Consider the following 17,970-nt stretch of genomic DNA (forward strand, 5'->3'; position numbering starts at 1 on the left):
AAATTGTTTGACCCACTATTTTCAAAATCGGACTGGACCGGAAAAATTGGGAACCGGTCTCCGTTTTCCTCCAAAACCGTTTTTTCCTCTAAAATAGTTGATTTTGGTCAACAAACCGAACCGGCCAGTTAACCGTTCAAACGGTTTTAACCGTTTTCCAATTTTTTTAATTTTTTTTATTTTTTTGTAGAACAGGCCGACCATTCAAATCAAATGGTCAGACCATTCGAACCGATAACTGGACCCCTGACTGGTTCAGTCTGATTCGTTTTTAAAAACCATAGTTTGACATGAATGGTCGAACATCTGACCCAAAAACCAGTGGCCAAAACAATTCCATTTCCGGGTTGGTTTTTAAAACCTTGATCCACCCACCATAAAAGGAGGCCGCCCCTTTCATAGTTCCATTCCTTCAAGCAAAAGCGTTTCCGCAATGACACGAGGGTTTATGTATTTTCATGTTAAGTAACATCGATTAGGTTTCATTTGAAGATCAAATAGAAGGCAACCAAAAGGCCGCGCCTAGTGGGCTGCCCTTTTTACAAACTTCAATAGATGGGGATGCAGCATTTTTGGCCTTTAGAACAAGCATTTCTTACTATAACCCACCCAAATTGAAATACGCAAACTATATACGAGAACACTGAAATGCTACAATGCACTAATTGCAATGTTATCTTTTTTGGGTATTAATGCAATGTGATCAATGCAATAGAATTTTCAAATGGAAAACCAGTCACCAAGAAGAAGAATCTGACTAAATCATCTATGGAATAACTTATCAGAAAAGAAAAAGTATAAAGAGAAACTGTTTCAGCGGACTTGTTGGCCCAAAATAAAAGGGATAACCTCTTCATGAGATTAAATTGATCTCACCAAACCGAAGAAAGATCTGCTTTAGACAGAATGTTTGTCCTCACACATTTTAGCATTCTGTTGAACGTGTAGACTTTGCCGGATGATATGTTTGCAATGACAACAGTTCCGTTGTAATGTAATCTCTTATAACAGTTCTGGTTCTTTGACCAGATACCAACTTCATGAAGCTCTCCTTCCTTCCAGCAAATATTAACTGTCACACCACCTCGAGCCTTTAAACCTCTCACACATCCACTTGCCCATTTATCCCTTGGAAGTGCAGGAAGTAAATACAGGTCCTTTTGAGTGCTCTGAACAAGCATTTCTGCAACTGCTGCCGTAAAACTGATACCAAAAAATGCAAGGTAATCAGCTCCAAGAACATGGGTATCCGGGTTTGGGAGATACTTTCTTCATACATTTCTACTGTTATTGAGAAATAGACTGTTGCTTACCCAAAATTTGCATCTATCTGGAAAGGAGGGTGTGCAGTGAACAAGTTGCTATAAAGCCCTCCTTCAAAGCTACTTTCATGGTCAGGATCAACCAAATCAAACAAATGCTTCACCATTTGATACGCATGTTCACTATTCCGAAGACGAGCCCAAAGAGCAATCTTCCATGCAGTTGACCATCCTGGGCCTTTCTCTCCTGTCTCCAAAAGTATTTTTGGGAACACTCATTAATGATTATAAAAGGAATATTCCGTAAAACAAATTTCAGTTCAACAGAAAATGGTAAAAAACTGATACTGTAGTTAAAATCTTATTTGTTTTTATTTTGGATTTTTCACTTACAGGTTTACAAATGGGACCAATGCAAGGATTCCTCCACTCAAAAAGGAAAAAAAAAAATGAAAAAAAACTCTCCCACCATCTATGTCTGCAGAATATAGTACCACTATGCTAGTTATAACATTAACTCATACCAAACTCTTTGATTTCAAAAAAGTGATCCTCATATTTAAAAAAGGGGAAAATTATATATATCTGTGTGTGTGTATGTATGTATGTATGTATATCCCTTGGATTTTCTAACAATCCTATAAACCTCTCCTGTGTTTTGACCATAACAAAAACCTCCCTCATATTTCTGAAAAAAAGGTGCAAATGCCTTCCTTCTGTTAGCTTTCCTGATGAAAAATACTGATGTAATGCATTAAAATTTTTAAAAATACCAGATTTACTCTTGACCAACTTCATTTAGATGTAAATTTACTAAAATACCCCAAAGAGAACAGATTTGCTTCTCTTTATTTCACTTTGGCCTTTTTACCTTACTCTGTCTGAGAAGGTAAAAAGAATTAATATTCTTATAGTTATTAGTTAAAGAGTAAAGTGGAACTTTAAATTGTACACTGTGCTAACTTCCAAGAATTGAAAGTAAAGTGAAATGAAAAGTAAAGGAAGCAAAGAAGAAAAGTAGAAGAGAGGGAGAGAAGAAAGGGAAGACTAGCAAGGAGAAGTTGAACCAGACTCCCCTTATTGTCAACCTAGTATGTATTACCATTCATTAACATTTGAAATTACAACAATGCCCCCAGACAAGTAAAACTGATAAAAGAGAGAAAATAGCAACTAGAAAAAGACAAGTATGCCCCTGTCAACTAATTCTAACATACACGATAATGTCTTAACGGTAATAAAGGCAGTTTGGTAACTTCAACGTTTCTGTTACTGAAAAGCTAACAGAAGGGAGGTATCTGCACCATTTTCAAAACTATAGGGGAGGTTTTTATACTTTTCCCTTTAAAAAAGTATGCTGAGAATGTAGATAGTTCATGTACAATGAGGTGCTATACATAGGAACATTTCTTAAACTCAAGCTCAAGAGGATTTAGAAATGGATATACAATAACTACTAAATATTAACTACCACTTCAAAATTTTTTGACATGATTAGTGTTACATCCAAAATGAACCATGTTAGCTTTAGCATCCATGAAAACTAGTAGAAAGACATCAAGGTTAACTAAATCAACAATACACAAACAGAGAAATCTTTCTAATAAGCTTCCTGAACAAACCTCTTTTGTAAAGAGTATAGTCAGCAGCCTTACATAGGTCTGGAGTTTTCTCAACAGTTATTGTGTGGCCTGGGAACAAGCCAAACAGGTGTGACAGATGACGATGATTCACTTCTGGGTCTATGAAATCTTCTGCCTGTCATATTGTCAAAGTTGTAGCATTAATGGACTAACAAAGTCAGTTGCTCTTATTATGATTCTCTATATCTGAATGGTGTAACCTGCCACATAGTAAAGAAGGCCACTGATTTGAACACCATCTACTTTTATAAACAGAACACCCCTTCTTAATTAAGGGTATTGAAAAATACAGTAGCCCTGGTGCTATTTATTACATCTGAATAACTGACAATGTTATTTGCTTTTTGATTCACAGTCCTTGATTGAGACAGGGTGCTTGCTTTATCAAAAACAGGCGGTGCTCAAATCACAGGCCTAAAAGAAGTTGTAGTCGGAAACCTAACCCATCTCTGGCTTACCCATTCCATAATTGATCCATCTCTAGCAATTTTTGTTGGGTAGAGCTTAGGTTGTGCACTCCTAACCTTTGAAACTAGATCATCCTGACTCTTGTCCAAAACCTGATGACAAGAAACTAGAATTTGTTATAGAAACTAATACAAAAGAAACATATAAGAGCAAGATAAAAGAAAGTAAGGCTTCAACAAGTTAGTAGCCTAGTCTCAAGAGAATTACCTCGGCAGCAGAGATAACAGCAGAGAAAATCTCCCTTATGATTGCCATGTCCATAGTTGATGAATAGCTGACACTTGCAGGCTTACCATCTGGGGCAATGAATCTATGTTCTGGAGATGTTGACGGGTTGGTCTCTAAATATCCTTCACGGCCTTCAATCAACCAGTCCAGTAGAAAAGATGCACACCCTTCCAATAAAGGATATGCTTTATGTTCCAAGAAACCCTAAATATGCAGAAAGATAAAACAAGGCAAACTGAAGCTTCTATAGCATGAAGAAAAAAAAAAAAAGAAAACTCTACTGCAGGTTTTGAAATAAGTGTGTGAAACCAATGATTGTTCAATCTTCATACACAAGTGATCCTCATCACCTTAAAACAGTCGGCCTAACCTTTAGCTCTTTTCTCTTCAATTTGTGGTGTGCTATATGTTACTTTATCCAGATTTTCAACCATTCCTAAAATGTGGACATTGGACATATGGTGCTGTAACAATGTAGCAATATATCAAACCGCTTTGTCTCTAATACAATTTTTTTTTTGACTTAGGGGCATTCCCTCTTTACCAACAACAGGATATCTGAGAACCACACTCTTTTAGTATACCTACTTTTAAAGATCTACCTGTGACCTAGTACACCTACTCTTTTAGTTTTACCATCACATATCTCAAAAAATAAGGAAAACAAGCCTATGTATCATGTGATGATCATGATGGAACTAGGATTTTTTTGAAGGTTTCTAATAGGAAATGATGGTTTTAAAATCAAGGGGCCCAGTATTTTTTTTTAAGAAAAGGACTTACAAAAAACAAACAAGTATACAAGTAGAGAGACTTTTGGTCATTAAAGAAATCAACTGAATAGAGAGCATTAACCAGCCCAAAAAATCACATACCCCTGCACCCAACCCTCCACACAAAGTCGCCAAACAAAAGGTAGCCCCTTGAAGCTATATAAGTGCCACTAAACCAACACTGGAAAGTAACAACTTTACAGAAACACGCAACTCAAAACCAACATGTACCCAAGAAGTCATGACTACAACCATTCCCATCAACAGCACAACCTTTTCTGCTTCATTTCTTCCCCATTTTACCTCAGCCTCTGCCCTAGCACTCTTAGAATTTGCTCAGTCCACCTTGAAAACTACTCCCCTACAACTCCACCCTTCTGTTTTTGTCACTGTGCACCACTACTGCTAAACCATCCATTTCAGCCTTTTCTGACCCATACCCCTAGAGATCCATGGCTCCCCACAATCTCTTTCTACAATATTAGAAATCTCAGAAGCCACCTTCTCCACTTTTCTCCTTCAATGCTCTTTGGTAGAGCCTCTGGTAAACTGGCCTTTTCTTAAAATTTTCTTAGATTACAAAATTAAGTATGTCACAACTCCTGCACAATCACATCAATAGACAAAGCTCTCCCAATATGATGAGCTTCATGCAACTGTACATAACCTCCTGTCACCCCTTGTTGGCATCCAATTCAATGGGATTCCCCAATGCAACTTCATGTTCAGCTACATTTAAAAAAGTGAGGAATTATAAGCTGGGCAGAATAGAAAAGGAAAACAGAACACTAGCTGTTATTTTAATTGGATTAAGTAACCATCCATCCATACTTCTGCAGAAAAATAAAATAAAACAAAACTGCTGGACCATCTTCTGTCTGAAGTCAGCTCTCTAGGGATAAATCTAATCTGTATGGTCTTGATGGTGTACATTTCTCAATTCCTTCCTCACGGTAAACCATGAATTGGGTATGGAACTTTCCATATATACTTGTAGGGGTTTCAAATTCAGTTGATAAACCAAAAACCGAACCAAACCAAACCAAACCGAATAAGTAATTCGGGTATCGGTTCGGTTTTTATTTTCTAAAAGAATTGGTTTTTGGTTCCGGTTCGGTTTGATTGAAATTTTCAACCGAACCGAAAACCAAATTAATGCTGTTATTTAGTTAAGTATATTAAACATTATTTTTTTATTTAATACTTTATGCTAATTAATTATTATATTTCCCAATGAACAATTTGTCAATTCCCCATTGGGCTTTAGGCCCATTCTAACTTTTAATTAATAGTAGTTAATTAATTAAAACCATCGGGTCTTGGGGCCATTTTAAGTTTTAATTAGTAACACTTAATAAATGCTTATCATTTATGTGGAACCAGGGTCCAACCGAACCAAACCGAACCGAATTTGGTTAGGGTCGGTTTGGTTCTAAAATATAATTTGGTTCGGTTCGGTTATTGGAAATGGTAAAACCGAATAGTTGGTTAGGTCCTTAGTTTGAACCGAATTGACCGATTGTACACCCCTACTTTTATGGGAAGGAGCCGCTCCAAGCTAATATAAGTTGCTTTGCAAATATCCACCCACATATGAACTTGTATAGATTGAAGCTGTAATGTTTCACAATGGTGTAACATGAACCAGCTTATGCATATAATGAATTTGGTTTCGAACACTTCTCAATTTCTTTTATTTTCCTTTTGCTTTTTGAAAGTAACCTTTATTTTCCTAAAAGTAGGCATCCCTATAGGATTGTCTATTTTTCAACTGGGATAAAGACTGATTTGGTGCAACTTGAAATTTCTGAAAGTAAAAGGGAATGGACATACAACATGGGTTCAAGTAATGAGGAAAGATTTTTTAGATATCTCATTAACAGAAGGCATCCTTAAGAGCAGATTGGAGGAATTGGATTCCTGCTGCTTATCCATTTAGATTAGGATAAGGCAGATGATGATGACGGTAGTAACATACATATATTTTTTTTTAAGTAATAGAATTCAATGAAATCTTCAAATCTGAGAATCGATAAAACAAATAGAAATGCAGAGAGTTAGAACACCAGGTAAAGCAATAACTTGGAATGTGAACAGTTCAGTATCCCACCTTGTCCATTGTAAAAGTGTAATGCTCCCATAGATGTGTGCAAAGCCATGCTCCACCCATTGGCCAAAAGGCCCAAACAGGATCACCTCGATCTGGGGATGTTTTTGCCCATATGTCTGAAACTTGGTGTACCACCCAACCACTTGTTTCATAGTTGATCTGTTAAGCAATCAAGATTAAACATAATTAGACCATAAGGAATGTATCAAGACTTCCTAAAAAATATTTACAGTGCATGCTTACAATTCATCTTCTTCCTTGGCCTTTTTTCTCAAGGCATCAATCATGCAATGAAAATGTTGCATTGTTTGTAGTGGAAGGATGACTAGAAAAGATCTAAAACTACATGACCCTTTCAACACGAGGACTAATAATTTTGGCCCTGGAACTTCCCATACCTATACATCTCTTACCTTGCTAATCTGGAAGAGAACATAATTAGACCATAAGGAATGTATCAAGACTTCCTAAAAAATATTTACAGTGCATGCTTACAATTCATCTTCTTCCTTAGCCTTTTTTCTCAAGGCATCAATCATGCAATGAAAATGTTGCATTGTTTGTAGTGGAAGGATGACTAGAAAAGATCTAAAACTACATGACCCTTTCAACACGAGGACTAATAATTTTGGCCCTGGAACTTCCCATACCTATACATCTCTTACCTTGCTAATCTGGAAGAGAACCTGATGATTTACTGTTTAAACCCTTAAAAACTTGAGTTGCTGGTAGACATGCTTTCCAAGTCCAATGTGGACTTTTGCTGGTGCTAAAACTACTTATGCAGAAAATGAAAAGGATAAAGCAGAGAGAGTGCAACCGAATATAAGGTGCATAATGAAAAAGAAAACTTACGCGTGCTGTTTTACTTCCATTGACTGACAAAGAGGAAATGTAATCAAACAAGGGCTCTTGGCACTCACTAAGGTTGCAAGAAAGGGAAGGCCAGTAATTCATTTGAAGATTGATATTCAAGTGAGGAGCACAACTGAAAAACAAAAATGTAATGTATCCATAAACTCTTCATAGTATATGCCTCCACAAGGTGCAAAAATAATAAATAAAGAAAAATGTTAGAACCCAAGAAGAAAGGTGCAATAAAATGAATAATGCAAAATAGAAAAAGTATTAAGTGCAAAGATATAAATAGTCAGCCACCCAGCCACTTTTTTGTTCATGTTTGAAAGTTTATATACAATGACCTGATGCAGACATAAGAACAGAAAAAGAAACCTGGAGAAAGAAATCAGCTTTCTATTGATTCATCATGTCAACAAAACACTCTTGGCCAAAAAGAAGAGAACAAGAATAAACTTAGAGGTGTCCAGAATAGTTGACCCCCACCTTCTTATATATTTAAAGATATGTACAATTACAAGAATGCTGATATAGGGCTGAAAGAGAGAAAAGAAAATAAAGAATACAAATAATATAATATACAATAGGGACTATACTGATAAGATACATCAACTCACAGAATCTCCACACTCTCCCCCTCAAACTGAGGCATAGACATAACATCAGTTTGCCTATAAGAAAGAGGTGTCGAACTATAGTCATAACCTTGGTGAAGATATCAGCAATCTACATGTCCGAGGCTACATGAGGAAGCAATATAGATCCAATAGTGAAAAGATCTCGAGTAAAGTGGAAGTCCAACTTGATGTGCTTGGTCCTCTCATGGAAGACATGGTTAGGTGCAATCTTGATAGCACTCGTACTGTCTGCATAGAGAGGAATTAGAGTAGGAATCTAAATACCAAGATCCATAAAGAGAGATTGTAACCAAACAACCTCATTGCAAACAGAAGACATTGCCCTATACTTTGCTTTAGTGAAAGACTTGGAGACTGTTTGTTGTTTCTTACACTTCCAAGAGATGAGTGAATCACCCATAAAGACACATCACCTAGAAGTAGACCTACGGGTGTCAAGACAACCAGCCCAATCTGCATTGGCATATGCTCTAAATTGAATAGAGGAGGAGGAGGATGAGTTGGAGGAGAAAAACAGTCCCTAAGGAGTTGTGCCTCTAACATACCGAATGATGCGATGAACAATAGTCATATGAGGCTGACGAGGAGTAGAAATGGATTGGCTAACAACCTAAAGAGCATGAGAAATATTAGGCCGAGTCATAGTGAGATAAATAAGAGACCCCACAAGCTAGCGATACAAGGTAGCATTGGGAAGCAATGGACCTTTAGATTTAGATAACTTAATATTCAGCTCCATAGGTGTATCAACATGCTTCTCATCAGTAATACCAACAAGTTTAACAAGGTCAATGGCATATTTTTGCTGATAAACAAAATACCCTCAATCATTACGATGAACTTCCAGTCCCAGGAAATAGGGGAGAGGGCCCAAGTCCTTCATGTGAAAGGAATTATGAAGTAATGACTTCAATTCACGAATACCTTCATCATCATTCCCAATCAACAACATGTCATCAACATACAACAGGAGAATGGTAATACCCCAAAGTTGTAGCCTAACAAAGAGAGAGTGATCAAAGGAACTCTAGCTATATCAGCAACTACAACATCTCGAAAGCGTTCAAACCATGCCCGGGGAGCTTTAGACCATATAGAGATTTTTTAAAGCGACATACTTTAGAAGAATTGTTGCAGTATCCAGGAGGAGGCTTCATGTAACTGTCTCCTTCAACTGACCATGAAGAAAGGCATTCTTCACATCTAACTGGCATATGGTCCAAGATTTGGCAGCAGACATGCTAAGAGAACATAGACAATGGTGATTTTTGCAACAGGAGCAAATGTTTCTTCATAGTCGATGCCATACTCCTAACTATATCCTTGGGTAACTAAACAAACCTTGTATCGATCATGATATCCATCAGATTTCAGCTTGATGTTGTAACCCAACGGCTCCCAACAATGGAGGCATCTGGAGGAACAAGCACAAGGTCCCAAGTGTCATTCTCATGTAAGGCATGAATCTCTGCATCCATGGCTTCCTTCCAATATCTGTGGAAGATAAGACAATAGACAAAGAACTATTGTTTAAAGGAAAACCATAGCGGTCTAGATATATGAGTAGAACAGAGAAGAAGAACATTGGTAAGAGGAATATTTGAAATAGTGGTATCACTTTAGATATGATCTTATACAAACTCCCAATCAAGTTAATCGATCTAAAGTCCTTAGGTTGAATTGTCGGAACCCTCTTTGGGACCAAGGCTATAAAAGTAGCATTTGCACCCGCATTTATTTTCTCTCTTTCAAATCAAGCTAGCCAGTCTAAAGTCCTTAGGTTGAATTATCGGAACCCTCTTCGGGACCAAGGCTATAAAAGTAGCATTTGCACCCACATTTATTTTCCCTCTTTCAAAAAACTCCAAGAAGACATCCACTCAAAGTCGACTAGAGTCTCTCTCACTATTGGGACTGTCATAAATGGATTTAAAATGCTCCACAAAATCTTTTGCATTATCTTCCTCTCTTGTCAACACCACACCATTCCATTCCAAGCTTACAACTTCTTCCTCTTCCTTCCATTTACAAAATTATGAAAAAAAAAACTTGTATTACCATCACCTTCCTTCAACCACTTGCACCTTGATTTTTGTCTCCAGTTTATCTCTTATTTTCTAAGAATTTCTTCAAAGTCCTGTTTCAACTTCCATCTCTCTTCCCTTTCTTCAAGCCTCAAACTTCTCTTTGTTTCAACAACATTAAGCTCTTGAATCCTTTTTAATAATAACTGTAGAGAAGATGGGCCGAATGGCCCATAGACTGTTACTGTATATTATCTTTATGTTCTTCTCTGTAATGGGCCTTATTCTGGGCCCATACTCTTTTATGTTCCTCTTTTGTAATTTCTTGTCCAACTAAGGACCTCTCTTGTAATTACTAAAAGATTAACTTAATAAAAGTGTATTAGAGAGTTAAAGGGAGGTTATGTTCGAACTCCTCATCCTCTAACTCTCCTTGCCACAGCTCTCTCTTCTTCTCTAATCTTCTCTTGCTAGTTTTCTTTGTTTCAAACACAGTCCCTACTTCTAGGACTGTTTTTCAACTATAACCTCCTTATTGTCTTCGATAATCTTTCCAAGCTTTGGTCTTGGCTTTCAACTTCCGAAGCTTCTTGTAGAACCTATAACCTTTCCACCTAAACACCACTTGGTCCTCTTCCCACTATTCTTTCACTTTCTTTTGAAAGTTTGAGTGTAGCAACCACATGTTTTCAAACCTAAAAGGGCAAGGCCCTCCTAATCTTTCTTGTGACAATCTAACTAGGCAATGATCCGAAATAGGTCTAGGTAAGGCCCTCATCACCAAGCCACTCCACACTTCCTCCTAGTCTAAGGAGAATAAGAATTTGTCTAACATACAACAAAGGGGTTCTTCCTAAAAATTCGACCAGGTATAATCAACTTGCAACATCGACAACTCCTCCAACTCAAAAGAATCCACAAAGAGTTGAATTTCCTCATACTTGAGGTGACCTTGTGGTTGGGGTTATTTGTTTCATTGACAAATCTAATGACATTGAAGTCCCCTCCCAAGCACCACGGACCCTCACACAAACCCTTATAGCTGCTAACTCCTCCCTTTCTCTATATGAGTTTGGCCCATAAATATTTGTTAAGGCCCATTCTAGTCCATCATCTCTTCTTCTTAATTTAATTGTGACCGTAAAGTTACCAATTAACTGTTTCGTATAGTCTCATTCCTCAATTTTCCTTATTGTAATAATTCCCCCTGAGGCCCCCCAAGATTGTGCAAAAGCCCAACTCAGCCCTCTAGACAACCAAATACTTCTCACCCATCTCCTGTCCACCTTTGTTAATTTTGATTCTTGAATTAAAACAACATCGCTTCTCTTTTCTAAACACTTCCCTTGTCACTCTTCTTTTCCTAGAGCTTCCCAAACCCCTTACATTCCAACTAATAATCTTCATTGAGAAACCTCTTAATCTCAACCCTAAATCCCCTTTTGCTAGACTGACTACCTCCCCTTTCTCCCAGAACACCCCTTGTCATAGTCCACTCCACTTCACTTAGTGTCTTCTTCCTCCTTTTGGGTGTCCCTCCTTCAAGCTTATTCTTAGATTGCTCTTGGTCTACAACCCTTTTCCTTTTCTGACTCTTCCACCTCTTCTTCCACTTTGCTGATTTTTCTCCTGTAGCTATCCCTTTGCCCTCCCTTCCCCTTGCCCAGGTACTAGGAATTAGAGTGTCGCCCTCCTCTTCCTTTTCAAGGTTCACCCCTAATTCCTCCTCTACCAGAAGTCTAAAAGTCGGCAAGATTAAACCCCAAATCCTTTCTCCCTCCACAGAATCATTCACAGCCTCCACACTATGTTACTTCTAGGGAATCACTGGGACAGACAGCTTTTGGATGAGAACCGGCTTCACCTGCAGGCTGAGACGAAACAACAGCTGGGGGAGGGACAGGTTAGCATCAAAACATTGAGGAAAATCAGAAGACTGACAAACCATACCAGAAATACCAATAACCGAATTGTCACCAGTTGTGTCTAAGTTCTGAGGAATTTTGCTGGGTGAAGCCTCCTCAGGATCAACCTGCATCACACTAAATGAACCATTCTAAAAAAATGGGTGTATATGGACCTGGTTATTCAACAATGAAATCAATCCACTCTAAAAAATGAGCATACCTTGTATGGGTAACAGCAAAAAATATGTCCATCCATATTCTCTTCCAATTTGCAATGGTGAGAGCTGAGCCAATATCTTATTATGCTTTAATGAAGGGCTTAGGTTACCATCTTTATGGCCTTCAAGTTATAAATCAACTCAAGTAAGACTCATAGTTATGATTCTCATAGGTCTAGGATCCCTTGAGAAGCATGGTCTCTGGCATCTAGATTGACCCTCATTTAACTGGATTTAGAGCTCGGTTAATTCAACTGCTGATAAGCTTGGTAAGGATGGAATATCAAGGAGTAGGCTGTTTCCAGCTTCATCTTTACAAGGATTATCTTTACATTAAATTGATTGTGATGCATATGTTAGGTTCAGGAGCACAGCAAATTTGAACTTTGAAGAGTTCATTATGGTAGTCCAACAAGTATGTACAACACTGCACTAATAAATGCAAAGTATTCAAAATCCATCCTTTGACCATGATGTAGCATCTCACATATAAACAAAGCAACATTATTATTATTTTTTTTTATAATTGAAACAAAGCAACATTATAAGCATATGGATATACAGATGGAGAGTAAGATAGGTAAGAAGCATAACATACTCCCATGCTGGCTCAATATCCTTGTTCCATATTCCCTGTAGGTTTGATGCCTGAGTTCCAGGCCTTGAAGAAGAAATAAGCAAGTACCGACCATACTGGAACTGAAGCTCCACCAAAGAAGGATCCTCATCTGTTTGGAAGGACTTCACTCTTTCTGCAGTTGAAATTCGATCATCATTCTTCATCCCACAAAATGCATTGCCCTTGGCATTTTTGGAGCTTTTTGAAAGCTGAAGTGTGACACGGTGAAATAGATTCTGGTAATCATCCAAATGATGTGAATAAAGATCAGAATATGATATATTCCTAATTGACGTCAGTGTGTTAAGAGCCTCCAAATTAGAATCCTTTTTTGAATCAGAAGGTTTGGTGAATGGCCCATCATATGAAGATGCAGCCACCAGAAGCAAAATAGCCCAGTTGGTACCCTCAATCTTCAACTTCCTATCATCCAAAACATGTATTGTTCCCATGCCATCACTAATCTGCAAATCAAGAATTGCAGAGAATTGAATTCCCTTCGGATCATCATTTGCATTATCTTCAGGTGAAATCCTTCCCTCTGGATTACCATTTATATTAGCTCTAGGTGGAACCCTTTTACCAGGACAACTTCCTTCCAGGATAATTTGATTCTTCCCACTTATGTATGAATGATGATGTAACTTGCTGTCTAGGAATACTGTAAAGGAAAGAGACCCTGCTTTGCTTGCAGAAATCTTTGTCACTATTACTTGATTGGGATATGAGCTAAAATGTTCTCTTGTGAATTCTACATTGTTCACAACATACTTCACTTTTACTGTTGCAGTATCCAAATCGAGCTCTCTCTGATAAGTTTCTACATCATATGTAGCATGGGAGTCATCAAACTCTAGCTTGACATCACCTAGAGGCTGGTAAACCTTCACCACCACAAGAAAATGTTAGCATCTAAGACGTTGAAGCACTCTTTCAGGAATAGTCCAATAAGATCAATAAGACATGAAACATGATTCTAATGAATTATAAATTTTTTGGAAGTCAAGCTTATAAACTTTTCAATAATAATGAAAACTAGAAAAGTAGCAAAAATTCACAATCTCAATGTCACAAGTAGACAGGCTAGATATAAAATAATAGAGTCGATTTCCAACATTTCACAAAATAAAATGGAGATCAATCTCAAATATACAAATAAAGTTTCTGCAAATCATTGCAATAAGTCCAATGAGCTGAATACTTTGCATAACCCTTCAGAAATAAGTCCAATGTGCTGAATACTTTGCATAATAATCCTTAAAAGTTTTCCTTGTAAACTCCTCTCCCCAAAGATAAAACAAACCCAAAGTTTTACTTACCTCCACCTCTATGTTCACCAATTTCTCCACATCCAGTGATCTTCTGATTTCATGAGTTTTATTGATAACAACAATTTTTTATGAGTAAAATAATCATTAACAATACGCCACATGGCTTCCCAACCTCACACTGATTGATTTTTCTTTCCATTAAACCCTAAATTCACCCCTGAGACTACAAAAAGGGTCATTACGTGATGCAGTGTTTTAAAAGCACAAGGCACAAAAAAAACACACACACACAAGGGATTTGTTTTTTTTTTTGCTCCCAAGGTGCAAAACAACAAGGTGAGGCACAAAATTTTCAAAAAAGTATAAAACAGAATACCCCTTGTACAACTAGGAGCTATACAGTGGGAATATATAAGTATTCATTGTATCATCAGTTTTTTAATGTTTCCAAAACCAGAGAGAATTATAATTCCTTCCTCTAAAAAGTTTATGATTAACCATCCATGAATGGAGCATTCCTACTTGTACATTCCATTGCATTCAAGGTGACAAGCAACATATTTTTGATAGATAAATTGACTGTTACAATTCAAATCAATAATGGAGTATATAAGGATTGATAATTTAGCAGTGGATATGGCTTTAAATGGAACTGATTGGTGACTAGTGAAATAGGACTAATGTTCTAGATATTCTAATAGGAAGTCTAAAACCGATGGACTTACAAGATCTTAACTATGTTATAGCGTCATATCTACTGAGAAAAAGGAAATACAGAGTCATGTCAACTGCAATTATCCACAGGAACAACTAAAATGAAGAGAAAGAAGAATCATACATCAGAGGGACTGTCTGATAACTTGAAAGCTTCTTGAGTAGCTTCAGCGTATTGGCCTTTATCGACAAGTTCTCTGACCTGTGATAGTGCCTGCGGAGCATTTGGGTTTGTGTAGTTCCCAGGCACCCCAGTCCAAAGAGTGTCATCTAAACAGTAAGTGAACAATAACCCATCAGCGCCACTTACAAATACGATAGAGAGCAGCAGCGATTGCGAAAAGTAAGCATCATTAGTCGGAATTTACAGTAAGTAGAATTCAAGAGTTGAAAACTCTAAGGATCATAAGCATTTTTAGCAGGGCATTATCGAGTCGCATTGATGTGGCACCAATGAATAATATAAAAATGGCATTCCAAATTTCTGAATATTATAAAACAAATGAAAATGATGATACCAATGTAATAATAGAAATAACAATGACAAACTAAAATCTTATATTTATTTTTATCCTATGATACAATTGGAGAAGGATGTAGGTACCATTGAGCTGCAATGTCTCGGAGGCGACGCCGCCCCAGACCATGGCACCAAGACGGCCATTGCCGATGGGCAAGGCATCAGTCCAGTGCTTAGCAGGCTCAAAGAACCGAAGCTCGAGAGGTTGAGAATTATCCACTTCCTCCAAATTTGGACTCCAGAAATGTGCGTCGGTGGGACGCCGCACCAGAACCCAGCCCCCTTGGTCTTCCATGAAAACCAAACGAAATGGGGCACTGTTAAAACGAGGAAGCGGACGATTAAAGTGGTATTGAGATGGGAAACCCCATTTACTGTTTGTATATTGGTCTCGTCCGTGAAGAGATATAAAAGAAGGAAACAAAACAAACAGGTGACCAAATGACAGAAATAGAATGGGCCATCCTGCTCCACATTCACACTACACGTACCACCACTGTGTCACTGACAGAGGCTTTCATCTTCCCTAATCACTTTAGTTACGCTTCAAAGCCTATACAAATCTCGCTTTTTACTGCAGCGTACGTGCTTCTTTTTAGTAGCCTGTTTGCAGATTTGCAGGTTCGACTCGAGACTTAAGTAGACCCCATCTCCGACTGTAGCGAAGGGAAGGTCTTCCGTCTTCGGACCATCGCATCCACTGATCCACGGCTGGACTGGTAGTGGACTCATGCACTGGTCCATCAACACCATCATACGTAAGCATGATTACATGTGGCGAAATCGAATGGTTTGGATAGGCAATGAGATGACGAGAATTCAATTCAAATGGACAAGAGACAAGACACGAGAAGAGAGGAGGAAACTGTTTCATCATGCATTCTCAACCGAAAGATCAAAGGATGGAATTAGGCCACGTGGCAAGGCTAGGAGATTCTCTCATCCTGTTTTGTTGACATTTATCTATAAGGTAGTAGGGTACGCATCCGGGAAGGATGGTGGAAGCAAACTTATGTCTGCCTGGGTGCTGGCCTGCTGGGACCCACAGAATTAAATATTTTTCGTTTAAAACAAATTAATTAACATGAAAAGTTAAGACTTAACCTACCTATCTATAATCTAAATCAAGGGATGTAAAGTGTAATAATTGTTTATTATTGTTATAACATAAAAATAATAATATCAGACCTCGGAACCGAGGAAATCCTGTCACGCAATGTCGTAATAAATTAATTAAATAAAGAATAATAATAATAATAATATAAATTAGTGACTACTGTAATATTTGTCGCAGAAGTCCGGTGATACACTTGGCTGTTGGCTCGTGACAGCATCATAGCATGAGCATCTTCCTTGAGATCACTCCATACTTCCACAGACCATTGGACCTCGGGCAGGATCAATGTTGTCCGACTCAGGTTGGATCAGGCGGTCTGACCAATTTTAACCGTGAGCCGGTGCAATGAAGTCTATGAGTCTATCTCTGGTTTGAGAGAAGTCAGAAGGTTGAGCTAAAGTTATTAATAAATTTTGTGAAATTTTTTAGGCTCTATTCGTTGCCAGTGCAAATATGAATTGGAAAAAAAAAATCACCTGATTTGGTTGTACTTTCCTTCTAAAAAAACTATGACTTGCACTCATGTTTGAAACAAAAATTTGTGTGTTTTACTCAAAAAAAAAATCTCATACAAAGTTGAGTAACACATCAGCATTTTTCCTACATCATTTTAAGTTTATATTTGTACCCCACATGCACATCGTATTAGCATTTAGAAAAATAAAGAAAATATTCTTAATGCACAGTTGGAATGTGTTACGGGACGCGTTATGTGAGACGCCAATGTGATCTCCATCACTCCCAAATAAATAACCCCCTTCCCACCTAGGGGTGCAGCTTGGGTGGGAACAAGCCGAGCCTGGATTAATTCACCCACAATTTTACATTTTTCAGTCCTCAGGTTATGTTTGGCTTTTTTATTTTTTTTGGGATAGACCCACTTCAACTACATACATGCATATATGCATATATAGATGTATAAAATGGATTGGGCCACCTGTAAGGCAACATGGCCTGGATTGGCCAATCAGCTACAATGATACACGACCCCTCAGGTCGGGCTGGGCCAAGGGTTTTTGGCCCTTGGGTCATGTCAGGCCCAAGATGGCCCATGTCACCGCCCAATACATCATTATAGCATTTTTTTTTTCAATTTCATGTCATTTTATATTTTTATTTTATGAATTGATTATTCATATAGATAAAATTTTAAGATGATTTTTTCAGATTATTGTTACAACCATTGAATTCGTCATTTTTTCCTTCAACTTTTCATTATCTTATATATATATATATATATATATATATATATATATATATATATATATATATATATATATATATATATATATATATATATTGTTTTTTTAAGTGAAAACCAAAAAAGAAAAATGAAAAATGAAATAATACAGGTCAGCCTGGCCCAAGGCCCGTGAGCTACGGGCTGGGCTTGTGTTGGGCGCCACCCAATCTACGTAGGCCATGCATATATGTATACATTTTTTTTGGTAAACCATATATGCATACATGCATACATAATACATATGCATTTATATCAATTTTTAGTATGGATTGATTGACCAACCCAAGCCCGATTTGGGCCTAGGCCCACAATTTCAGTGTGGGCGCTCAATCTCATGCTCAGACCTTAGGCCTAATT

The 17,970-nt window shown here is 37.6% G+C and overlaps 1 protein-coding gene across 1 annotated transcript; it reads right to left on the minus strand.

Moving 5' to 3' along the window:
• Positions 1-649: 649 nt before the first annotated feature.
• On the minus strand, positions 650-15,705 carry FUC95A (1,2-alpha-L-fucosidase). The gene is made up of 10 exons (XM_088945030.1): positions 15,338-15,705; positions 14,858-15,003; positions 12,728-13,632; positions 7,340-7,472; positions 6,485-6,643; positions 3,581-3,805; positions 3,364-3,465; positions 2,885-3,020; positions 1,314-1,509; positions 650-1,203 (listed from the first exon to the last, which is right to left on the minus strand). Exons 1-10 carry the CDS (start codon positions 15,546-15,548, stop codon positions 873-875), a joined length of 2,544 nt encoding a protein of 847 aa, XP_088801156.1. The 5' UTR covers positions 15,549-15,705; the 3' UTR covers positions 650-872.
• Positions 15,706-17,970: the final 2,265 nt, after the last annotated feature.

This window comes from Nelumbo lutea, chromosome 5 (genome assembly GCF_056320005.1).
Source record: "Nelumbo lutea isolate HS-2025 chromosome 5, American lotus-T2T, whole genome shotgun sequence".
Taxonomy (NCBI): Eukaryota; Viridiplantae; Streptophyta; class Magnoliopsida; order Proteales; family Nelumbonaceae; genus Nelumbo; species Nelumbo lutea.